Source organism: Amblyraja radiata, chromosome 14 (assembly GCF_010909765.2).
Source record: "Amblyraja radiata isolate CabotCenter1 chromosome 14, sAmbRad1.1.pri, whole genome shotgun sequence".
In the NCBI taxonomy this organism is placed as follows: domain Eukaryota; kingdom Metazoa; phylum Chordata; class Chondrichthyes; order Rajiformes; family Rajidae; genus Amblyraja; species Amblyraja radiata.
Window position 1 is genome coordinate 8,401,205 of NC_045969.1, and position 26,743 is coordinate 8,427,947.

Below are 26,743 nucleotides of genomic sequence, written 5' to 3' on the forward strand. Positions count from 1 at the left end.
ACTCTCGCCATCAAACTAGGTTGAGCCCGAGGTTATATAAAGAGTCAAGAGCCGGGACGGCGCCGGTGGAAGAGTCAAGAGCCGGTGGCTGCTGTGGAGTCGCCTCTGCGGCTGAGGGAGATATTGTGTCAATCAACCCATATATATATATATACATGATTTTTTTTAACCCGGGGTGAGAGAGCGGAGGAGTTAAAGAGCGACAGGCAACGCCGACAAAACTGAGAGGAAGAAAGTGAAAAGAATATTTATTTGAGGGGAAAAAAAAACGAACCAAAGAGGAGAGGAGGGGGCGAAAGCATCTAATTTATTTATGAAGAAAACAGGGGCCTGTAAAATGGCCGGCGACTGCGGCTCGTCTGAGGTGGTCAGCCGGTATTTAAAGGACGCCGAGGAGCAGGGCTCGGCGATGGGCGGCGAGGAGGAGGAGGAGGAGGAGGAAGAAGAAGAAAAAAAAAATCCCGGAGTGGAAGGAGACGGAGACGACGATGCCGCCGCCATCGCCATCATCTCCTCCTCGGGCGATGGCTCTCCGGCCGCCTCGGCTTACGAAGTGATAGACGGGACCCTGTACCGCAAGAGGCTGGAGAGAGGGGCGACCAGCTACACCGAGGTGCTGGTGGGGGCCGCCGCCGAGCAGAGGAGCGCTGTCATCGCCTCTTTCCACCAACAGCAGCAGCAGCCGGCGGTCGGCCAGCGTCACTGCACCATGGAAGAGACCTACAAGAATGTCTCTGAGAACTATTGGTGGGAAGGTGGGTCGGTGGCCTGCCTCAAAAAGTTTTATTTTCCAAAATAAAAATCTTTTGTCTCAGCGGGTTTACCCAGAAAGAGCCGGGTGGGGGGGGGTTGAATGTTCCAGATTGAGTATTTTTTTTGGTTGTAGAAAATATCTCTTTCCTAACCAATGTGGTGGAATTTGTTTGCCTGCGAGGAGCTCAAACTCTTCAGTGAAATATGAACTTGCCGGTGTTGTTTTCATGTGACTGCTGTTTTGGCTTTGAGAACCCAAAGGTCCGAAATGGGTTTATGGCCAAATTCAGAAACTTATTAAGCAACTAATTTGAGATTGTAAGTGTTTGTTGTAGTTGTGGAAAGACTAGATGTCTTCCTCCTTCGTTCTTTCCTATGTTTTCAGCCAAGGTGTGGTCAAAATCTGTAGATATTTTGTGTTTGGCTTGATTTTCCATTGTCTATTAATTTTGCTTATTTTTCTGAACTTTTCATTAAGTTCTATCAGCACAAGCACACTCCTTTTCTTCCCTATAAGGGACTTCTTGATTAGTGTGGTTGTCAGGGGTTATGGGGAGAAGGCAGGAGAATGGGGTTAGGAGGGAGAGATTGATCAGCCATGATTGAATGACAGAGTAGACTTGATGGATCGAATGGCCTAATTTGCTCCTATCATTTATGACCTTATGACTAGGTACTCTTACTAATAGTGCAGTAACTGCAGGTGATTGCAAGAGTAATTTGGTTTGATGCTTCCCACTATATAACAAGGCAGGTTTCTGAGGAGTTAAGATGTTCATAGGCCTAACCCAGATTTGGAATGCCTGATTGATTTTGAGAAGGTGAGGAATGTTAGATTGACTTAGAAAAAAGGTGAAAAACAGCACTGAAATTTAGGGAGTTGTGAGGACAGATGTTTCTTTAGACACTTGGATACATTTGTTTTGAGGTAGCATCTTCAAGTCAAATAACAAATTTCAGTTTCAAAAGTGTTGAATTCTTAGGGTTTTTTTAAGTTCTGATTTGAGTCAACTCAACTGATTCATAAAATACTGATAAACTTTATGTGAAATCTGAATATTAGGAACCGATTCAAAGGAAACTTGTGTTGTTTTCATGCAGTTGTATATTCCTGAAAAGTGTGTCAATAAAATGGTTAAAAGTCCATTGTTAGAACATCGACCAACATTTTTCATCAAGGGTGACCTCTGAAGTTTGGGAAGCTCATTGTGAACCTCTAGTGGCAACAAACGGTATTGCAGTATTATGGTTAACGGCACTATCTCAAAATTACGGAAAAGGGGTTCCTGCATTCCTTTAAGTAATTAATGAGAAATACTGAGTGGTAGGTGATATAAGTTGTTGTGGCATGAACCATTTTCCATAACATCTTCTTACTTCGTAAATTAAATTTGTATATATAAATTATAAATGGGTTTTACAAAGTGTCAGTTGGTATAAGGGAAGGAATGACACAAGACTTTATGACGAGATATGGACTTATGGACCTTTTCCATATTTTAGCTTGCGGCAAAGTTTGGGAATTTTTTCATCAACCTTTTTGGTCCCACAGTTGAGGTGCATGTTTCCAAAGCAATATCCTTAAACAAAGACTTGGCTGCAACCGTTGCAATAAATACTGCATAACGTTTCGAAAAAGAATGTGCAGTGAAAAAAGTGAAAGATGCAATTGGAGCATGTTGGAAGCAGATATGATGGCGGTATTTGACACTTTTAGATCGGCACATGGATATGCAGCGTGCATAGGGATATAGATCATATGCAAGCATAGGAGATTAACTTGGCATCATGTTTGGTACAGACATTGTGAACCGAAAGGCATATTCCCGTGCTGTACTGTTCTATGTAAACCAGTTACAATACGAATGTGGAGAATACGGTCATAATCAAAAATAGATCTGGATGGGTGTGTTGATGACAAATGTAGGCAGCATAAAACTTTTTTCACACAGAGTGGTGAATCTGGAATTCTCTGCCGCAGAAGGTAGTTCATTGGCTATATTTAAGAGGGAGTTAGATGTGGCCCTTGTGGCTAAAGGGATCAGGGGGTATGGAGAGAAGGCAGGTACAGGATACTGAGTTGGATGATCAGCCATGATCATATTGAATGGTGGTGCAGGCTCGAAGGGCCGAATGGCCTACTCCTGCACCTATTTTCTATGTTTCTATAATGAAGCTTAGTGAGGGAACTAATCAGTGAGAAAATATAGATGGCCATAACACAGGATTTTTTTTATGCATGTGGTCTGAATGAGGATCAAGTGCAATGTACCAACGTTCGCTGATGAAATATAGGTGGTGGAGATTGTGACTGTTTATCATCTTGTCAGCTGTTTCAGAACTGTGTAAATCAGAAATTGCAAATCCTTCACAAGAAAAAAATGTCCTCTGGATCACATCCTCGAAAGCTTTGTCTAATGTTTAAGGCAGCCCATGAAGGCCAGGCTCAATAAAGGAAGTAGATTTTTTTTTAATTACTGAAATTATAAAAGTCTAGTTCTTCATTCTTTCAAAGTAATCATACCTTTTGTGGTCTATTACAAAGGCAATGGTGGGACACAATATCGCAAAATTCAGGAATATAAATGTGCAGGAAAGAACTGCAGATGCTGGTTTAAATTGATGGTACACACAAAGTGCTGGAGTAACTCAGCGGTGACCTTTTGGGTGATCAGTCTGAAGAAGGGTCTCGATCCGAAACGTCACCCATTCCTTCTCTCGAGAGATGCTGCCTGTCTTGCTGAGTTACTCCAGCATTTTGTCTACCTTCAAGAATATAAATGATGGTTCAGAAGTTCTGTGATGATTTATGTAAAATAAGTGATTTATTTTTTCTCCCTCGTCCCTTCCCCAAATGCTTGTATAGTTTATGTTTGACAACATCGGATCCCATTTCTTTTTGAAAGAATAGTGCAATAGCAAATATGCATCTGATCCAAACTTTCTAGTAGTTTGTATGAACTTTGTCTATCTCTACTAATAGGCCTTTTTATATTTTTAAGGAATGTTTCCAGACATCAGAGACTATGTCCAAGGATGCAAACAATGTAAAGACAAGAGAGATAATCCTCTGGTAAGTGACTTTTGTAATAAATATGTTTGTTGATAGCTGATCTTGTAAATTCTTCTGGCTTATTCAATCATAATTTTTGTAGAATTTTGAAACAATTTCATTAAATCTGGTGACTGGATCTTTCAATTTGAGTAAAATGTTTTAATCCCATTCCTCCCTTTCAACTTGTATTTTCAAATCAGTATTCCATTCTGTTTCAGTTTGTGCTATAATCTCTGCTCTAAACTGTTATGCAAGGCATCTCAATTCAAATAATGACTGACAGCCACTTGCAATAGCATGGTGCCTTTGTTAGATTGAAAAGCCCTGAGATTCTGGGAAAAATAAAGCGCAATTAAATATTGAACTATTGGGTATTGGCCATGGAGATGAGTTTAATGAAGGGACACGTGGCGAGATGGAATGCATTCTGAAACCTAGGTTCCAGGCAAGTGAGCACTGCAACCCCGTTCTTTTGACCATCTTAATCCATCACATTTTACTTGCCAAACACAAGATCACGTATTATATATTTTTCTAAATTTCACTTTTGTAATGTTTTGTAATCTCTTTTAGATTTGCAGTTGAATGGTTGTTTTCCAAAGATTATTTTGCACATTATGGTATAAACCTCCTTATTTACCATCCATCGATATTTTGGAATGCATATCCCATTTCTAATTATTTTTTTACTTTTAGATCCATGCTTGCCGCCAATTCCCATTGACTCCTAAGTGCTAGTGCAAGTAGATATGAGTTCAAATGTCAGTCAGTGCAGAATATTGAGGTCAAGTCCTGTTCCAAGTTGAGCAATTAATTGTTTGCAATTGGGTGCCTTGACACAATATTAAGCAAACGTGGGATTGCAGCCTTTCAAATTGGACATCGAAAGCTGAGCATGCATCCTCAGGAGTAATAACGTAATCCAAGATACTTTTTGTCTTGAGTCCTTGGTATCTGGGACAACCAAGTTAGTAAAGCAAAACATTTTTATATTAAGGAATGAGTTTCCTTTGAAAATTGTTGCCATTTTTTCTGCAGCATTGGAATGATTGGATTTCAAAAGTACTTGATTCGCTATGAAATTCTAGGGACACACTGAAGTTGTGAAAAGTCCTTTGTAAATGATTCCATAGATTCTCAGCACTTTTTAGCTTAATATTTTTTTTAAACATTGTATTAAAGTGTTCTTATACAACAAAGATTGTAGTTACACGACTTAATTGTTCACTAATGTGAACAATCTCCAATCTAAAAATGGCCAACTTGCCACCTTCAGTAAGCTATGGACTTGATTTGCATCCCAAGATCCTTCTGTACATCAATGCTCCCAAGGGTTCCACCACTTACGGTATACTTATCTCCCTTGCATTTGACCTCCCAAAGGGCAGCACCTACGATACGATACGATAAAACTTGATTAATCCTCAGAGGGAAATTGGTCTGCTGACAGTCACAACACACAAGGTACACAAAAAACACTTCTCCGGATTAAACTCCATTTGCCATTTCTTTGACGATATCTCCAACTGATCTATGTTTTACTGTGACAACCTTCCTTACTAATCAGCCCATCAGCATTTTCGCCCCTCTATATATCACAAACAACATAGGTCCCAGCACTACAGAACACCACTGGTCATAGACCTCCAGTCAGAAATACCCTTCCATCAAGTCCTCTTCTATGTCCAAGCCAATTTTGAATCTAATCTACCAAATGACTATAGATCTGATGCATTTTAATGCACAGCTAACTATCCCCAATACGTCCATGCTTTTCCAAATATGTCTAAATCCTATTCCCATTAATCCTCATTACTATCATTGATGTATGAGTCACTGGGCTGTAATTTGTTGGATTATTCCTATCGCCTTTCTTAAAGGAACAACACGGGCTATGCTCCAGTCCTCTGGGACCTTGCTTGTGGTTATAGAGGACATGATAATCTCAGTTGAGCAGGCATGATATTCTTCCGATTTAAATCATAATTCCAATTTTTTTCTTTTCCCAACAATGAATCAGATTTTTCAATTTTTTGTGCCCGATTTTGACACAGTTTAGTTGGCAAGATCATAAAATAAAGGGGTAAAGGAAAGAGAGTCAGTGGATGTATCGGTCTGGAAGCGGGCATGTTTGTGATTCATGATGGAAGTCAGCAAGGTCAGCCAATAGCGGAGGGGAGGGGGGGAAGACACGCGGGAGGCCGTGGGCGGAGGGAACACAATGACGCTCTTTGGCTGCTGCTGAGATCAGCGCAGTGCGAGCTGTGACGGTGCCCATTTGTCAGAGGGAACCGGAGCGCGAGCGGGTGAGAAGCGGGGCCACGAATGGGAGCGCGGGCTCGGGGTGACCGGGAACCCCGGACAGCTGAGACGGGGAGATGGCTGTGGGGCGTTGATCCCCTCCCCCTCCTCTCTTGTGGGGAAAATAGATAAATGAACAGTCAACAGTATTGTGTTTCCCATATGGAGCTGCGACTTGAAAGGGAATGGTACCGGCGATGATAGTGGGGGTTAGAGAGGTGCGGGGCCCTACCTCCCGGGCAGTGGCTACCCCCTCCCCTTTTTGGTGATTTTCTGTTTATATTGGTAATTTTAGTTTTCATTGTTATTGGCACAGGTTTTTAGTTTTCTACCTTCTTAGCGTTGTAGATGTGACATCAGTGTATTGACAGTTAACTGTGCCTTGCAGTATTGTGCGTAATTATGCCTTGAGATGGTGATGTGTAGGTTTTACTTTTGTGTTCTTTTGGCATCTCTACAAATAGCTTATTTAGAAATTCGGGTAACATTTTTTTTTAGCTGAATGAAGTAAATTATTTCATTAAATATTTATATTTTGGGGGTTATTTTACTGCTTATGTGTTAAAAAAAATTCTAAGCTTCGGTTATGTGAATTACCAGCCGAAAGCTTCGGAATTACCTTCAATTTATTGAAAATGCAGGAGGACCCTGGACCCCGCCGGGCGCCTAGCCGGCCAATACTTCCTACTTTTTTTCTGGAGGTGAATATCATGCCTGGTTGAGGTCACCGCAATTTCCTAGAATATATCTTGATAGGTCTTAGAGACATTTGGGTCCATGTTTTTGTGTAGAACCAATACCACCTATTAGATATCCTGGAATACTAACATGCCACGTACTAATCTCACTATCATCATCCTTGTCCATCACATATATTAATGCAAAGTACTCCTTTAGTACCTTGCTCATATCTTATGGCTCCAGGTAGCAATTCTTTATTTTGCCAACAACCTCTAGTGTTGTGTTCTTTCGTGGAGTCTAGTCTAGGAACAACATCAACTTCCAGAATTTTCCTAAGGGCAAAATTAAACTTGACTCAGATTCAGAACTGCCATTATCTCAATGGGGAAGAATAGCTACAAGGGAGAGGAGTATGTTTCTGGTGATTTATATTCCTTCGAATTAAGTGAGTTGCATTGAATTGAGTTATTTTTTGGTAAATATTTTCGTTTAATATTTAAGAGCATGCTTGCCACAAGTTGCATCACATGTTGATCATGGGTGTATCAGGTTGCATAGTGATGCTTGTTTGATGCATTTACAGTATGGATGAATGGACATACATGGCTAAATAATGGCAAGTTTATTTGTTGTGAATTAGCGGTTGTGTTTGGGGCTGTATAGGAAGGTTGCTTGTAATGATTTAATTTCTCAGGTTAGAGGAAGAGAAAATAATTATAAATCACTTATGCCTACATTGGATTAGTGTTAGCAGGCCTGCAGAGGCAGGCAATGTTATGGAGCAGTTTATTACAAGGGGCTGGTTATTTTGGAGCGGGCAAAGTCAATACAGAAGTTACTCTGAATGGAAAGAAATGTTATAAACATTTGATTTTTATTGACAGATTTCAGAAGAAAAGCACATAACTCGTAAACTGACTTCACACTGCAGCAAAGTGCTTGAGAGGTTGAACAGCCAACGTTCAAAAGGACTTTTTTGTGATGTGACTTTGATAGTGGAGAAAACACCTTATCCAGCTCACCGTGCTGTTTTGGCAGCTGTTAGTGAATACTTCCACGATCTGTTTTCAGAGAAAGGAACCATGTCTAATAAAGTTGTGGATTTGAAAGGTGAAGGACTTTTAAGTAATTATTTTGCAATCCTATTGCAATTTTGCACATATATTTTGCACATATACTGCAATCCTGATGGGAGCTTATCTTGGTAATAATGAGTCATAACTTCAAAAATTAAAATCCACGCTAAAGAGTTGAATACATAACCTAGGCTGACTCTTTGGTATAGCACTAAGGGCATGTACAATTACCGTGCATTATTTTGCATGAGATGCTGAACGAAATCTCCTTTTACTTAAATATTTCCACTTTTGGGGGAAAGAAAGGAGCCCTCTATTCTGCTTAGCATCTATCCCCAGGTTAATATGATTTCCTTGGTTTAGTTTTGTGGGATGCTTTGGACAGTTTGGCTATTAATTCTACCTATAAAATAGTGTATTGTTAAGAAAAACAAGCAATAATTTGTCAATGAAGCATTTGGAAACAAAGGCAGAATATGAACAACAAGTATTGTTTCCATTATTTACTTGTCGGGGTCACAGAATTTTCATTATTTAATTATTTCACTATTTAAACTTCTAATTGCAGTTGTGTAAAGATGGACTGGCAGTAATAAAGCCTACTTAAAGCATTCTAAATTCATCTCAGTCACCAACATCCACATCTATGCTTTTTAAGGTTTTTTTTGCCATGCTGATTGGAAAGTACTTATTAGTATCTTGTGTGACAGAAGCATCAAATCTATTTGTTAGGGTCAGCTGTCAACTCCAAGTCCATGCATTCTGATATTTGAACTCCAATTACCATGATTCAAGATGCAGTAATTAATTAAAAACAATTAATACGCAATTCATGAGTAAGCTATTTACAGATTATAACGAGTATATAAAGTGTAACTTGCTCTCGTAATGGTGTAGGTGAGTGGCAAATGCATTTAAAAAGAAACAAGATACACAGGGATAATGATTAATGAAAGGATTTGTTGAGGTGAATTAAGATGATTGAGGTTTGTGGAGAGCAGTGGCAATGGCAGTTAGGGATAAGTGGTCTCTTTTTGTGCTGCAAATATTAGATAGTGTATGAAACTCACTTTATTCTTCAGCATTGACATTTTTTTTTTAAACTGCTGAAGCTGGAAATGCTGAAATCAATTAAGTCAACAACATGTGGAAAGAGCTACAGAAATTATTATGTCAACTAATTAGACTCTTCGTGCAAGGTGAAGGGTTTTTTACCTGAAATGTTGATTTTGCTTCTCTTTCTACAGAAGCTGCCTGCATTTCCAGCATTTGTCTCAATATTTCTGCTTAACTTGTAAATTAGATCCAATGTCCTGTGCGAATTGTGAAATTAATATTCATCTACAAGATGAGTAGGAAACTGTTCAACTGTTCGTTTTTATTGCACATTGAGACATTGGTGTTTTTGATCATGAGGAATTAGTCAGTGAAACAGCATAGAAACGGGCCCTTGGGCCCAACATGTCCTTGACAACCAAATGCCCGTCTATGCCAGCATTTGCCCTTGTTTGACCTATATACCAAACCTTTCTATCCACATGCCTGTCGAAGTGTCTTCTAAATATTGTTATTGTATTTGCCTCAGCAACAACTGATTTCCATTGTCTTCATTTCAGTGACAGAATGCTAGTTTTATGATTTAGCAATTATGAAGTAGCAGCACCCTTGGTATTCTTACTGCTTTTATTATTTATTCACGGTTGCATTTGGCATTTGTGACATTTCCTTAACTTTCAAATCTCAATATTCAAATAGTGCACGTTGAAAATATAGTTTGATAAGTAATATAACCTCACACACAATTTTAAGGAAATAGAAATATGATTTGTGCACATTTCTAGCAGAAATAGCAGATGGAATAATTTTGCCTTTGGTTTACCGAAGAGCTGAGGTGAAATTTTCATTTACATGATATTAAAAAATGAAATTTGAAGTGGAAGAATTGTGGATATGGGTGAATCAATAGCAGCAGGAAAGAGATAATTCCAGTATTCAGATTGCACATTGTGTTGGTGTTCATGAAATTATTCTGATAAATACCAGTATAAATGTAGGTGGACCAAAGTTGCATCCATTAGAACTGTCATGCTAGTTACAGGTTTTGCATTTAGAAGATGAAAAAATAAGAAAAAGATTAGGGAGATAAAATTTAGACCTTTAGTTTTTTTTTTTAAACCTTCCGTTAACAATTAATTATAGAAACATACTTTGACAAATGGATTGCTTGGATTTTCATAGATTAATTGAAAGACTAGTTATGTTTTGTAATTATATTTATATTTTGCTCTCTAGGTTTCAGCAGCATAAGTTTTCTTCCGCTTTTGGAATTTTCCTACACGTCTACATTGTCTGTGAAACTGGATTATTTTGCTGAAACATCTGCTTTAGCCAGACATCTGCGGATTTGGGATGTGGTTGAAATATGTGCAGCATTGTGCAAATTGCATGGAACTGGGAACAGTAAAGCGTACAAAGAGGAACCCAATAAAGAAGAGAAAAAGGAATTTTCTTCATATGAAGTTTGTATTGATCAATCTTTAATTGGATCGAGGCAGCATGTGTCTGATCTTTACTATCGTTTTGGCCAGTTAGAAGACGGTCCAGCACAACAAAAACAGGATAAATTTGGTAGAAATGTGTTTTCTCCAATATCACATTCACCAGTGATTCAAGGTGAAATTAAAGTGCCTGATTTTACTCTTAAGCTACAAGAAATGCAGTCGGGACTTTTCAAAGACAAGATGGCACCAGTTCATTCTGAAAGCTGTTTTGGTAATCTGGGGATGGAGACATTGGAAAATCCCAGTAGACGTTTTAAATTATTAGGTCAAACTCCATCTAAAAAGTTAAAGGTTAAATCTGATTCGCCACAAAGATGTTCAGCTGCAAATAAGGCACTTAATAACATTCCTACTTCTTTCGAACCAAAATTTGTAGATACGTCGAGAAATGTTTATCATCAAAGAAAAAGTAACCTTGAGAAATCCCCCATCAAATCCAAATCACGGTCAAGAGCGTCAAAGCACTTGGATCATAATAACTCTGGCCCTCAAGATAACTCTGGTTCCAAAGGAGTGAATACACTTCTCCGGTCACCTGTCAGACAAGTGGCCACTGAAGAAGAACTTTATTCACCTAACACAACTGAGAAATATAAACTACTTAGTGTATTGGGGTTGCAGAGAAAAACCTCTACTACTGATGGGGAAGAACAGGCTAGTTGGAAACAGAAAAGAAGACTTCGACAGGCCAAAGTAAGAAATTATTCACTGGCAACCGGAACAAGGAAACAAAGGATCAAGAGGGCACGAAGCCAACTGCAGCAAGACCAGATTAAAGCAAAAGGACTTGCCAATTGCTTTGTTGTCATTGAAAAGATCTTGCCAATGGTACAGAAACAAAAAGAAGACAATCAACAATTAAACAAAACATGGTTTGCACTAAAATCTGAACCTTTAAATTGTAAAATCAATGTGTCTCCGTGTTATACTGGAAAGGAAGTAGTTTGTAGTCCAGCTAAAATACAAATAAATAACCCTCAAGTTAAAATAGAAGGCTGGAACAGTTTACTTGATAAGAAAATCCAGCCAGAAAATAATTGTTCTGCAACCAAAAAGTCTCAACGCCAAACAAATTCCAGTATTTCTAAAACAAGTGTGAAGAATAAATTGTCAGTAAGTTCTGCGGAGGTAGCAGTGTCATCAAAAACTCAAACAAGTGACAGCAAGAGTACAGAAGGGAGCCCATTGCCCAGAAAATCTGGAAGATGTGCCTTGTATGATATGTCAGTGAAATGCTCTTCCTCTCTAGGAAGCACTGCAGCTAAGTTGTCACCTTGCTTGATGGATCATGGTCACATTGGTAGAAGAACTAGACAGTCATTCAAGTCCATGGTAAATTGTAGAAAGTGTAAACTGAAGAACTTGGACTATATGCCAAATTGTCCAAAAAATGCTGCTCAGAAAAGATTGTCAAAACGAACACTTCTGAAGAATGAACTATTGAAGAATAAGCTATTAGATGGACATAATTTTCATGGGAATCAAAAGTTGTTTTCTGATGATATCTGTGCGGCAGGGCCAGCGAAAAGGAAAGAAAAACAAGTTATGACGGAGAAACTGTTAAACCAATTGCCTGCAAGAGATAATGTTGGAAAGTTAAAAAGACAAAATGATGGAAAAACCCCAGTTCCAAAAGTTTGCCAAAATATTGCTGGAGTAGGGAAGGAACGGAAGGCGACACCTCAGCTAAACAGGAGACGAGGTAGAAATGAGCAACTAAATTTATCACGATTGAGAACTGATCAAGGGACAAAGAAACAAGAACAGTTAAAAACTGTTTCCAGGAACCCAAAAAAGCAGATTCTGATCACCTCCAGCAAAACACAAGTTAAAAGGAAAGTAAGTAGCACAGGATGTCGATATTTAGGTGCTGAAAACCAAAATTATTTGCAATGCATAAAAACTGTCCTGGGTAAAAGGAAACGTACACCTACACAGAAAATAATTGAAGCTGGTTTATCCTTTGGATTTCTTTTATCTCAAAAAAAGGATAAAATTAATAGGTTACCTGACCAAACCAAAAGCAAACAATTAGATTTATCTCCAAGTCGCATGATAAGGAACAACAGTGCAACTGAAACAAAGACTCCTGAAAAAGTAAAGTCGAAAATAACCACTCCTAATGATCGAGCAACAGTTAGAAGACGGAATTGTAACACAACTGAACATGGCTTTGGTCAGAGAAAGTTGCCGTGTTCAGAAGCTTCAGGAAGGATGAAAGAGATTGTGACAGCAAAAATAAAGAGAATCAAACCTGTTGCCTTGTATGGAAAGAAGCTGTTAAATTTGAACATTAAGAATACACTGGTTAAAAAAGCGACAAAACGACCTAATCCAAAAGCTAATAATATAAACAAAAAAACACAACTGTCTACCTCTCAGAAGGCAATGAAGTTGCGAGTAGCCAGTGCTAGTTCAAAATTCACAGGTTCCAAGAGCCTACCAAAGGTATGCATCCTTTCTTAGTCTTAATGGTAATCTTGAGCGTTAGATTACGAGATGCAACCAAGGGATTAAAATTTTATTACGCCATTTTATATTGGTGAATTGAGATCATAATTAATTGTAGGTTCTATAAATAGAAGCAGTAAAGGCAATGGAGTAGAGCTAATTTTTTGTACATTGATTACAAGTATTTTAGGTTTTGGGGATGGTGCAGAAGTTGTTTACTGAAATGTTAAGTTGAAGAAATTGAGGTTCATGGAGAGACTAGAGAAGCTGGTCTTATTTTAAAGTAATGAAAGTTTTTAAATGAGACATTTAAGAAGCATTTCAAAGTTTAAATTAAATGAATAGACTAAATAAACTATATCTAATGTCTAAGAAAGACACACAAAGCTGGAGTAAATCAATGGGCCAGGCAGCATCTCTGGAGAACATGATTAGGGGATGTTTCAGGTTGGAACCCTTCAGTTGCCTGATTGGTTGGTAACCAGTAAACACAGATTCAAGACATTTGGTAAAAGAGCCCGAAATTAGACATTTTTTGAAGTGTAGCTACCTATAGCCTGGTATCTACCGCATTGAAAATGTAGTGAAACTAGATTCAACAGTAACCTTAAACGGAAAATAGATATGCAATTAGAAGAAAGTTGTAAGTCTGGAGGTGAGTTAGAAATGAGATGAGTTTGATACTTTTAAAGATTGAACACAGTGCCCGATGGTTGCCTTCTGTTTTATAAATTCTATTGCTTATCATAGAATATAGAATAGTACAGCACAAGAGCTGGCCTTTTGCTCTACAATGTCTGTGCCAAGACCAGCTTTTCTCGATCTGGGCATAATCTGTATCCTTCCATTTACTGCATGCCCATATGCCGACCCAAAGCCTCTTAAATGCCACTGTTCTCAACCACCAACCCTGGCAGTGGGTTCCAAGCACTCACTACTAAAGGGCCTGTCCCACTTGGCCGTCATTCGTGCGCCATTTACGCGACCTGCTAGCGTGTGGGTAGCGCGGGACGGGAGCGTGGTGTGGTGTGGAGGAATGTGGAGTCGCGAATCAGTCACTGCCGGCCTGTCGCATAAATGATGGCCAAGTGGGACAGGCCCTTAAGTTTAAAACAAATAGTTGCACTGTACATCTCCTTTAAACTTTACCGCTCTCACCTTAAAGCTGGGCCCTCTAGTATTTGATTTTTCCTTCCTGGAGAAAAAGGTTCTGACTGCCTAACCCGTCTCATAATTTGATGTACTTCTTTCAGGTCTCACAGCTTCTGGTGTAACATTAACTTATTATAATTCATCTTTTTAATTATAATAATCTTATAAATGTATAATTTTTAATACATTGGGTCAAATATAAATATTAAATCAATTGTTGCTGCTGGTTGCAATCAACATCAATCTAATTTTTGGGGGTAAACTGCACAGTATGGTAAGCTGCTGGTATAACTTGCTTAATTATGATGGACATCCCATTCATACTTGCATTGACACCCTGCGCAGTGCAGATAAGGGGCAGCCATTCTGCATTCTGGTTGCATTTAGATGTGCAGCTGGTACTTTCGAAGTTAGGACATTTTAAACATTTGTACATGTGAACTGATTGTTGCCCGCAGCTTGTGTCAGACCTTGTAGTCCCGTTTTAATTTTCGAATTATTTTGTTAGAAGTAAAAGAAGAATTACCATGTGTAGGAAGGAACTACAGATGCCGATTTACACCAAAGATAGACACAAAATGCTAGAATACCTCAACGGGGCAGGCAGCATCTCTGGATAGAAGGAATGGGTGAAGTTTTGGGTCAAGACCCTTTTTCAGACTCTTCAGTTAGAAGAAAAGTCACCCATTCCTTCTATCCAGAGATGCTGCCTGTATTGCTGAGTTACTCCAGCATTTTGTGTCTATCTTAGAAGAATTACCATTTAAATTAGTATACTTTCCAGTACTTGTTTCAGTTTTAAACACTGCATCTTAAATATATGGTGTGGGTGGACAGGGAGTGGGTAATAGCTTCATTGGAATGAAAGAAGGTCAAAGCTATAAATTATGGTGACAATGTAGTGACTTGGCTTGTAGTTCTTTTAAATAATGAACGAAGAGAGTGATTTATTTGACTTTAAAATAAAAATTGATTGGGTCGATAGAGGTTACTTTGAAGGAAGACACAAGTATAACTTTAGAGAAATTCCTGCAGCATAAATCTGGAACTCCCTCAAACGGCTCTGGGAATTGAAATCAAGACTGAGATTAATTGATTTTTTTTAACATGAATGGATCAAAAGTGAGTATATGAACTTGAGAACAGCTAGTTAAATTGTGGAAGAGGGAATTAAATGGCCATGTAAAATTTCAATTATGGAAAAACGTGCAGCTATTTTGAGTATGCACACAATTTGATATTTTCAGCCCTATTGCTAAAATTCTCGATATAGGGTAGTTTTACTAAAATGTAATAGTTGTGTTCCTAAGAAACCTTACATAATAGTAGCAATGTTACAAAATTTTGAGATTTTAAAAATCAAGTCTGTAATTTATCCCATCAGATAAAGCATAAAAAGAAGTTTAATTTGACACCTAATTCACTTTCATATCTCAAGTATTTAAAAAGTTATGGCCATTTTCATACTGGGAAATGAGCATCTTGTTCCCTATTGATTTTCTATGGACATAACAAAAAAGCTGTGATCGTGAACAGTCAAAAGCCAATAACTTTCTTAAAAATTAAGAGAACTGAATGAAATTTTCAGTTATCATAGATTGAAGCATTCTGAAACAAATATAAAATAATCTTACTTGGATGACCTGAAATTAAAGCATATAATTAGTTAGTTACCTAATTGTAGCTAATTTCAGACTTCAATTACTAGATCTAAACATCTATCCATTTCTTAATAAATGATTGACATTTTTAAATAGCCTAAATGTCCAAATAATATTCACAAATAATTCACAATAAAACATGATTTTAAAATCTCATTTACATTAATTTATAGGCCAAATGGAAGGAATTTAGTGTTTAATTGCTGTAAATAAATGTCCATTTAAAACAGCTTTCCAGTGGGTCCCTGTGGAACGCGCTGGTTTAGAACGTTCACATTGCGGTAGATTTGTACCCCCATATGCCCAGAAAAATACTGCGGGATATAATGGGCCCAAAATGAGCATCTCGCAATATTAAACTTTGTATAAAGGGATCTTTAGAAGCCCTTTTTAATGTAAAAATATACAGCCAACCTTCTGTGGTTTGCTTTATGAGACCCTGCGGTTGCTGGCGGTCGCGGGTTTAGAGATTGATTTTTAAACTACTATAACTATTATTCAAGGCCTTTAAACCTAATAGCTTTTGCGACGGGGTCTTTCAGCGATTTTTCGTTAATAATTAACTAGGCTGAACATTTTCGATTGGAACAGCTTAGAGAAAATCGCGTTTTAAACCCGCCCCCTCTAAACGGCGCCAAAATCGCGCACACCCGCAACGACAGATTTTCACCGACGCTTCAGGTAGGCTTTGCAACATACCTAATAATAGAAAATCACATTACAGAAACGATTGTGTCAATGGGAGAGTTGGGGACTAGAGACTCAGCAATAATAGTTATTTTTCCTGCAGGATTTTCAAAAATAGGTCTTTTTAATAACAATAACTATAACCACAAGCTAAAAATATTAAAGGCTTTAAAGTACATTTTTTAATGGTATCATTGCACAAGTGTCAAGCGAAGTGATTGCTTGTCAATTTCTATGGCCACCTAAAGTTAGCAGCTGCTCTTAACAGCCAATGATGCTCGATTACTGCGGAGTAGTTACGCCACAGTTTTTTTTCCCTGGTCTGTTTTGTTTTCTACCAAAGACAGATTTTTTTTTTGATTGTCTGTTTCTAAAGTAACTTTTAAGTGGGTCGCTGGTTCCTTGTCCAAAATAGTGTTATAATTCGGCCATGCTAATCGAACATTGTTCCCTAATTAATCTCTTGCATTATATTCAGTTCATGACGTGGAAACATCAATTATGCAGAACCACCTGTGTGCCCTTATTCCAGCACAGTTAACTCTTAAGTTTGTGCTGTTTTCTGAAATGTGCAGGGGGTCTGTGAAACCATTTGAAAGGCAAAATGAGGATATGGTAAATAAAGCTGTGGCATTGAGCTATCAACATGCTCAGTAGAGTTCACGGTTAACCCTTCAAGTTAGTTCATTGCGATTAATGTTTAACATTGAAAGCACAGTGGAATTTATGAATGAAAAACGGAAGTAACTTTTCTAAGAGATTTTCTCCATGAATGTACTTCTTACAAGATTAACAGTTGTGTAAATCTGCCCCTGTTTTATGGAAAAAACAGCTTAAGGCCTCCAAGAGAATGAACTCTTCTGATTAAAACCAAATATTTAAACATGGGTGTTGAATTGTTTTTAGTAAGATAGAATGTAGCAAGATGACACGAGTCCAATGAAACCTCTGTATTGCAAGGATTTCAGATAATTAGCACAGAGACCACTAAGCAAGAAGAGGTTCATGTAGGAAATAAATAGATAAAGGGCCTGTCCCAATTACGCGACCTTTACAGGCGACTGCCGGCACCCGTGATAGGTCGCCGAAATTTTCAACATGTTGCAAATTCAACAGCGACCAGAAAGACGCTACGACTCTTTGGAGACCTCTCACGACCAAAGGAGACCTTTCATGACCATACAGCCTGTAACCCGTGACATGTCGCCAGGGGTCGCCTGTATGGTCGTGAGAGATCTCCAAAGAGTCGTAGCGTCTTCCTGGTCGCCACGGAATTTTCAATATGTTGAACATTTCGGCGACCTATCACGGGTGCCGGCAGTCGCCTGTAAAGGTCGTGTAAGCGGGACAGGCCCTAAACAGTATTATGAAATGTGCAAAATAATCACTTGTAGTGTCTGTCCTTTGTATGAGTTGCTGGTCATGTAATGAAATACTAAATTTAAAAGCATGTTATATCTTTCAAATGGCCTATGCTGTTTTAATGATAATAGGACCGTGCAAATACATGTAATATGATTACAAATATATATTTTAGAATTTGCAGGGAGCTGCACAAAAACTGAAGAAAATGCAGCCAAAATGTAAGGAAACGTTAAAATTGACTGCAAGAAGAAAATACATAGGTGAAGAAAGCATGAAAAAGACCAAAGTTTCAGGAGCCCACACATGCCATGAATGTAGTACAACGTTCACAAATTGTGACACTCTGTTTCTGCACAGAATCAGACACAGTGGGGGAAGGCGCTGGCCCTGTCTCGTAAGTACTGTTTGTTGGAACTTGTATAAGGTTGATATCTTGAGGGAGGATGGGATGAGGAAAATTATTTTATCCCAAGGACTATCTTTACACGAGATGATCTCTAAAATTTTAACGGATGAAGTTTGAGCAGATTTGGATATGTGTCCTTCACTAGTTCCATGGGTTATACTTAAATAGGTCAATAATAAACACAACTGTGACTTTGGACTATTTCACAGTCATCATTAAAGCATTGACTTTCCTCAGAACTATGCTAAAATATCTTTGCTAAGTAATCTATAATCCTTACCTGGTACGGTAATTTGCATTTGAGCAGTTCCAGAATGATAAGTGACTGCTTCCATGGTCCTTCTGTGACTTGAGTTGTAGAGAGATGATCTTAACATCCAAAGTTGCCTAAATAGTGATTCAACTCTCGGGACCACACTGGAAACATTGACATTTTAATTTAACAATAAATCTTGAAATATTATCCTGAAAGTAGTCTTTGGAAGCTTTATGGAAATGCATATGACTGTTTACTCAGTTTATTAAGTTTCAAGGGGGTAACCTTTTTCTAAAGATAGGATGTGTGTAACCCTTTTGCTTATACTGATAGTATCAATGTTATAATAATGAAGATGTCAAAAAAAAAGATTATAAATCATTTTCTTTGGGCATTTTAATATTTTGCTTAAACTTTGTGCTTTGTTTGTAATTTCTAAACAGTAACCTGTGAAAATGTTTTATTTTTAGCTGTGTGATAAATTCTTCCATCTCCGGAAGAACATCCAAGTTCACCTTCGCAGTCATAGTGAGAAGCTGTACAAATGCAAGCTGTGTATTGCAGTATCAAAGAAAGCAAAGTCACTTCAGTCCAAGTAAGTAATATTTATTGCTGTTTTATTCAGCTACAGAACACTAGATTAAACCAAAAATAAAAATGAAATGTGTCTTGTGAAGGCCTGACCTCAAGTTGCATAGTATTCTGATTTATGTTTTTATTTTTAACTGCCTTCTGTTAACGACGCTATCATTATGTTTCATCCAGCATTTAAAAACAAATGGCAAAATATTGTCAGCTTTCCACTCAGCGGTGAAGTAAAACTTGGAAGAATTTTGTTGTTTAATCAAATTAGTGACTTACGACATTGACCTGTGTTGGAATTGCTGCAGTGTCCTCAATACTCACATTTTTTCATACTTTTCTCGACTTCCATTTTAAATCCTTACAACGATCCAGCTTTTGCAATCTTTATGACATCTCTATCTCCATATCGGGAGAAATTAACTACCGACATCCATTATAACCTCATCAACTCCATTTGATTCTACCATTTTGTTTGTATGCAATTTTGCTCTGGTGATAAGACTTTCTAAACTGTCGTCCTTTTATCTTCATTATTTATTTTCCTCCACGACAGTTAACTAGGCTCTCTGGTGCTTCCTCTATTTCCATTCATGTCCACCTTTCTCCCATCACAAGGATTATCTCACTTCAGTCTCCACATTCAACAATCATCTTTCATTATTTCTACCACTTCCAATGTGATTCCTCCACAGACTTCCTCTTCTCTTTTAGTATTTGAGATGCATGTTTCTCACTGTTACTCTCTGGTTCAGTCATCTGTTTCCACCAACGACTACCACTTTCCTACGGAATTGTGTGAAATCCCAACACCTGCCCTTCCAAGTTGTTCTTCCTCTTCAGCACATTCCTGGCATTTTGCATTATTTTACTTAATATGCCATCATGCTTTGCCCCTTGACCTAACAAAATGTAGTTTTAATTTAATTATGTTGTACGAACACTTTTTAATTACTATGATAACATTAATGCCCCAAGACAATTAGGAACACTTTAATGCATGCTTATTTTTCTAATGCACTTTCCTATTCATTTAAACTACTCTTTATACTCTGACATTCAGACTGTCAAAAGCTTTTCATAATCAAACAATTTAACAATGTTCTGTAAAATAAAATAAAAATAAATAAAACACGAATACTCTATTTTACAAAACATTAGATGGATTTGAACTGAAACTAACTCAAAGCAGCTTCAGTGTTGGGAAATTGCTCCAACTTTGCTCCGAGGAGTGTAATGCTGGACTGTACTCATGAAAAAAGCTAGCAAAGAGTGGCGAGCAAATTAGTATTCCATCTTTTTGCGCAAGATGCGAATACCTGAACCAGGTGGTTTCTATGCAGGTTAACATAGAGTTTCTTGCAAAATGGTGGCCAAATAAATTCCCATTTAAGCAACTAATTAGACCATGATGTAACATGTTTGTGGATGATTGAATGTGATTATCGGAACCACAGAATTAGACAGAAGTCCATCTTGGCATTTACATTCCCTCCCAACATCAGTAGTTAAAATCCCAATTGGATTCTAAACCACTTTCTAAATGTTGAAATAGTTTCTGCTTCGTTCAGACTTGTAAACTCTTCCATGGTACCTATTAGATGTGATGGAAGCTGCTCTCCATCTTCCTTTTTAGTGCACAGCTGCCTCTAGCATGGATATATCACCGCAGTGACGGATCAATCATGGCCAATTCTCCAGCTGAGCAGCTGCTCTAGGCACCCCACCCTGCCTAACACCAGCCTCGCCACACTGAGCCGTGTGATGAATCGTGTCAGGTCCCGGGGAGGGGTGGAAGGAAGGATAGAAAGAAGGAAAGACTGGAGGTTGCACCCGTTTTCTTGCACAACACTGCACAGCCCAACTAGATATTCTTAAGTCTGAAGTGGATATGTGCCTGTAAGTGTTCAGACTGGAGGACTTAGAGTATTTTAACAAATGTTCTGCGGGGTAGCACTAAGCAGCGAAACCTGTCTTTGTGAACTGAAACTCAAAATCTTTGCTTAAAGTAGATTTTACTGATCCTTGTAATTTGTTTCCATTTGTTGCAGGCGGAAATAAACAGCCGAGGTGGATGGGCCAAAGAACTGAAATGGTTATAGTTGCAAGCTGGAGTCTGAAGTTGTTTTGGTACATCCAAATTTATGCAACCATTCAAGACCAGAGGAATTGAGAAAACGGGCAGAGTTTTATGGTGTTTGCATGAGAACTTAATTATCCTTCAATGAGAAAAGTAAAATGGAGCCCATTGCTGTACACGCCATCTGATTCTGCCATCTAAGCCATTAAAAAAATGTGGCCAACCCTTAAACTTATGAAAAATTAGAAATTTTATCCCCCAAAAATTAATCGTACCTGGTTAGTTTTATTTATCCATCAGTGTACTTGCCTTTATTGCAACTCTGTTTTACCCTGTGATTGATTTCTGGTTAATTTGGAATGGATAAAATCTGTGCCTTTGAGACTTGTTATGTACATTAAAAAAAAAAGTGGTTACTGAAACCCCTTAGTAGGTATAACCAAAAGCATGATTGTTTTCTATGCACTGGACTTGGAGACTAGTAACTTGATAGAAAAGGAATCATATTTGATGTTGATCTGTGGTTATAGTCATGTATTTGATGTAACCATTACTGCTAGAATGAAGCAATTGTGCAAAACACTGTAATGTTTTGTAGATTACTGGATATAATTGCTGTTGTAAATATTCAGAAAAATGTATGTTCAGTCTATTTAAAAGAATATGGCTATCCAATTAACAGTCTACACAAACTAACTGGTGAAAAAATTCATACTTAAAATTTATATTTATGAAACTAATGGTAGAGTTATAGGTTTTACTACTTCATAATTTTTAAGATGTTCTTTAAAGTGTTGCACGTTTTATCTCAGAAGTACACCAGCTTTTTTAAAAAGGGAACTTAATATTTTACAAAAGGTGTTTACTCTATTGTTACAATTGAAATGGCCATTAATGTTTGGGAAGTTTTTTCATTCTGCAAATCTAACTAGTTCAGTTGTATGTGTTTTAGTATTGTAAGTGTATTTATATCACTGACAAGCACACAAATATACATGTGTTAAAGCACTCTCCTGCTCAGGTTTTATTTGGCTGAATGTATTTGAGAGAGATGTAGATTTAAACTTATTTCATTTTTGGATTTGTTTTAACATTATCAATTATCAGTCTAAAAGTTTGAAAACGCTGAAGCCTGCAGAAAACCCTCTCATCTCAACCTTCTCTGGGTTTTAGCAAGTTGAAACTATCAAATTTGAACTGAGAAATTAAAATGTATTCTATACAGTCTTGGCATCATTGTTCACTCACCAGCGGCCTCATTTCTAACCAGTTACATTCTCTTGACCTTAATACATGAGCTGCTTTCTGAATCTTCCCAGATATAGTTCTCTGACTAAAATCCTTATATTTGTAGAATAAACAGTCTGTAGCGATAGAACAGAAAGGGGCATTGTTGAAATTGGGTTTTGTGTTGAAATTGGGTTTATCAAGTTATTTATACAAAGATTCACTACTGAAGTTAAATCAGTTTTTTTACAACCTCTAATTTGCTTTCTATGTTTTTACTTTGCCAAGCAAGCTATGTTAGGTAGAACGCCAAGGTTGGCCTTTTAAAATGTGAATTTGAAGTTTAACGTGTTCATTGATGTAGCTGAACCAACGACAACTTTACTGCACAAGTCTTTTTGTTTCCGAAGGTGTTTTAAATCCTCCAAAAGGAACACATTAGGTACCCTTGTACTGCATGTTGCTTTACATTTTATTTTGAAAGGACAGTTATCTGAAATGCTGAACAAAGTGACATGTTAAGAATACCTCCAGTTCGTGGATTTTCCTTAGTCTCAGGTCTTGGAGAGAATCCTTCCTCAAACTGTTTAATGCTTTACAGTCAAAGTTGAATTTGGTTCCCATTCCAAATGTTAAACTTTTTAGGAATGTAAATTTTGTATGAACATTAACATCTTAACTTTTGTACATAATTCTGAGGGGTTTTCACAAAGTTGAAGACTTTATAATATAGTTTTGAAATCCCCCAGCAAAGATGAACTAAATGCTTAATTGTACTATTTGTAATTTAACTTTTGACAGGTAGTTTCAGAATAGATTTTCAAGTAATTAAATTTTGATCTATTAAGGTACTTTGTTTCATAAGTTTTTTCATTGTTTTATAATAATAAAAATATAAATGTACAGTCACTTCAGACACTTATAACTTTGATTACACTTATGCAATGAAAAAAGCTGTAAAATATGAACAACTATGCTAATTTCTTTGCTTTACACGATTAAAATGTATAAAAATAATTTACACTGAATCTATCCACAATGTACAGTTGCAGTTAAGTACTTCTTGCATATAGTTTCTGTGGCTGCCATTTGGGTGGAGAATGTTCCCATGAGCTGCAGAATATATTTTGATCTTTTCTGAAGTTTCCAAATGGAAACTGGTCCCTGTCCAGTTCTTTGTTCCTTATATTATGATTATACAACCAATAAACACATTTTCTGAAATAATTTGTCTGTGCTACTGGTTATTTTGAACAACAGACTTCTCAGTCTTTTCATTACTACTTGCCTCCAATCTCACTGCATCTACCTTGCTGAAATTTCAATGTTTGAACTTTGCTGGTGCAGAAATGTTTGTTTGATCCCTTAAGTTTAAGGCAAGAGTTTTCAAATTGATAGTGCCTTCCACATAGCAATGTGGCCGCAAAGATATCTGCTGAAACAGACCACTGCCATAGGATACCATTACAAAAAAAATGACAGTGGTTTAGGAGTTTTTAGTTACGTTTCTGAATATTGATTAGGTTAGTCAATGCTTTAAAAAAAAAAAAAAATCCATTGCTGTGCCCTTCCATTGAAATGTCTTTGGGAGGTATGGAACTGAATTACTTGCACAAGAATCTACCTTCTGACTTGCTATTTTTGTGGTTGCTCGAGTTGAGCACAAAAATCCAGACACGCAGTGCTGTGCAGCGTGGAGGGAATACCAGGCAGTCTTGCCTTTCAGTCGAAACTCTCTGAAGATGAGGGAAGATTGAAAAATCCCATTCAATTATTTCAAGGTTGGGATTTTGTTATTTGTCATTTAACCTTGCACCCAAAAGATATATTGCTATTTGTGGGTCTTTGCTGCCCAAATTGGCTTTTGTTTCTCCCATGTTACAGAAGTGACCATGTTAGAAATGGCTGTTAACCGTTCAGCTGCTGTAAAAAGAGGAAGATAATTCAAGTCTTTATTTCCTTGATGCTCAGTCATGTCTCTGTAAAAATGAGATGTATATTAAATCTTATTTTGGCACAGGTACCACAAGTAGTTTTAAAGAAAATTGAAATTGTTTGTGTACAGTCCTATTACATTTTTATGATGTCTTGAGTTGCTTTCATCAATAAAAGTGAAAGGCACTTGGTGAAATGCAAGGCCAGGTGATATTTTATAAAATATACAAAATTGAATAGAAACATAGAAATTAGGTGCAGGAGTAGGCCATTCGGCCCTTCGAGCCTGCACCACAATTCAATATGATCATGGCTGATCATCCAACTCCGTATCCTGTACCTGCCTTCTCTCCATATCCCCTGATCCTTTTAGCCACAAGGGCCACATCTAACTCCCTCTTAAATATAGCCAATGAACTGGCCTCAACTACCTTCTTTGGCAGAGAATTCCAGTGATTCACCACTCTCTGTGTGAAAAATGTTTTTCTCATCTCGGTCCTAAAAGATTTCCCCCTTGTCCTTAAACTGTGACCCCTTGTTCTGGACTTCCCCAACATTGGGAATAATCTTCCTGCATCTAGCCTGTCCAACCCCTTAAGAATTTTGTAAGTTTCTATAAGATCCCCCCCCTCAGTCTTCTAAATTCTAGCGAGTTGACAGATTGACAGATTATTGACAATAGTTGACAGATTAAAATATTAGAGATAGTTGTTTCAAATAAAGCTAATTTAGATAAAGAGTAAGAACTCAGTTATTTTGTAGTTCGCAGTATAATGTGGATAAATGTGAGGTTATCCACTTTGGTGGCAAAAACAGAAAAGTAGACTATTATCTGAATGGTGGCCGATTAGGAAAAGGGGAGATGCAACGAGACCTGGGTGTCATGGTACACCAGTCTTTGAAAGTAGGCATTCAGATGCAGCAGGCAGTGAAGAAAGCAAATGGTATGTTAGCATTCATAGCAAAAGGATTTGAGTATAGGAGCAGGGAGGTTCTACTGCAGTTGTACAGGGTCTTGGTGAGACCACATCTGGAGTATTGCGTACAGTTTTGGTCTCCTAATCTGAGGAAGGACATTCTTGCCATTAGAGGGACTAAAGAGAAGGTTCACCAGACTGATTCCTGGGATGTCAGAACTTTCATATGAAGAAAAACTGGATAGACTCGGCTTGTACTCGCTAGAATTTAGAAGATTGAGGGGGGATCTTATAGAAACGTACAAAATTCTTAAGGGGTTGGACAGGCTAGATGCAGGAAGATTGTTTCCGATGTTGGGGAAGTCCAGAACAAGGGGTCACAGTTTAAGGATAAAGGGGAAATCTTTTAGGACTGAGATGAGAAAAACATTTTTTTACACAGAGAGTGGTGAATCTCTGGAATTCTCTGCCACAGAATGTAGTTGAGGCCAGTTCATTGGCTATATTTAAGAGGGAGTTAGATGTGGCCCTTGTGGCTAAAGGGATCAGGGGGTATGGAGAGAAACCAGGTACAGGATACTGAGTTGGATGATCAGCCATGATCGTATTGAATGGCGGTGCAGGCTCAAAGGGCCGAATGGCCTACTCCTGCACCTATTTTATATGTTTCTATGTTTTGGTTGAGGCAACAAAGTAAACCAAGATACCAAGAGAATTGTTAGTTTCTCAACAATGCCATAAAGTATGCAATGGAAAAAATACCTTTGGATATATTCTCTTTATTTTGTGGTTTGTCACAGTTAAGGATAACATGGTTTCACTCCAGTTCTAAAGGGTGGAAGATCTAATTTCTCATGACCTAGGACTAAGCCATTTTCCCCCATAGAGTTATAAAGAGTAAATGCAATAACATGTTCTCTCTCTCACTCAACTGGCTCTGTGAGAATACTTTACGGAGGGGTATTCTTCGCACACCAGGTACCAGATAAGACAATGAGGTTTGATTCTTTGACAAGTTCACAATAATTATAGAGTCCAGACTTTGCAGCAAAGGCTGAACTCAAATATTTAGGTGCACATTCAGCCACAACGCAGGGTTACAAACACAATCTTTCTCGCATCCTCTTCTACAGCCCCGTTCTCTTCAGTTCCCCACCCCTGTCTCCCCTCCCCACAATCCATTATTTGCTTACTTCAGCTTTTTTACTCCCCTAATCACATCCACTCTTCTAGTGCCTCTCCCTTTTTATGCCTGCTTTCTACCCCTCCCCGAACCAGACTTTCACTAGCCTCTGGCAGATTCTAGGCTCACTGCAAATGGATCCATGGCTGTGATTTTCCAACCAGAGGCAAACGTGTAAATAAAAGCAAGAATAGAGTATCCAAGAATCACCCAAAAAGGTAGCCATGTCCTTTATGCGTGGGAAGGAACTGCAGATGCTGGTTTACACCGAAGGTAGATGCAAAATGCTGGAATAACTCAGCGGGTCAGGCAGCATATCTGGAGAAATGGAATAAGTGATGTTTTGGGTTGAGAAAGATGGGTCTTGACCCAAAATGACACCTGCTCCATGTCCTTTAACTAACTTTGTAAGTG

The 26,743-nt window shown here is 37.9% G+C and overlaps 1 protein-coding gene across 5 annotated transcripts; it reads left to right on the forward strand.

Moving 5' to 3' along the window:
- Positions 1–23,521, forward strand: LOC116980327. 5 transcript variants are annotated; one of them, XM_033032437.1, is made up of 8 exons: positions 2–755; positions 3,756–3,826; positions 7,675–7,900; positions 10,159–11,579; positions 11,616–12,875; positions 17,916–18,137; positions 18,876–19,000; positions 21,039–23,521. In XM_033032437.1, exons 1-8 carry the CDS (start codon positions 314–316, stop codon positions 21,046–21,048), a joined length of 3,777 nt encoding a protein of 1,258 aa, XP_032888328.1. In that variant the 5' UTR covers positions 2–313; the 3' UTR covers positions 21,049–23,521. The 5 variants fall into 5 exon arrangements, with proteins under 5 accessions (XP_032888327.1, XP_032888328.1, XP_032888331.1 ...); XM_033032436.1 differs by having other exon boundaries at positions 1–755; positions 10,159–12,875; XM_033032440.1 differs by having other exon boundaries at positions 10,159–12,266.
- The last annotated feature ends 3,222 nt before the right edge of the window (positions 23,522–26,743 follow it).

What these genes read in the sequence shown, in the direction of transcription:
- LOC116980327 (XM_033032436.1), top strand. Translation starts at nt 314, where the DNA reads ATGAAGAAAACAGGGGCCTGTAAAATGGCCGGCGACTGCGGCTCGTCT. An exon ending in ACAAGAGAGATAATCCTCTG is followed by an intron (nt 3,827 to 7,674) that starts GTAAGTGACTTT and finishes TTTTATTGACAG; the next exon opens with ATTTCAGAAGAAAAGCACAT. An exon ending in TAAAGTTGTGGATTTGAAAG is followed by an intron (nt 7,901 to 10,158) that starts GTGAAGGACTTT and finishes TTTGCTCTCTAG; the next exon opens with GTTTCAGCAGCATAAGTTTT.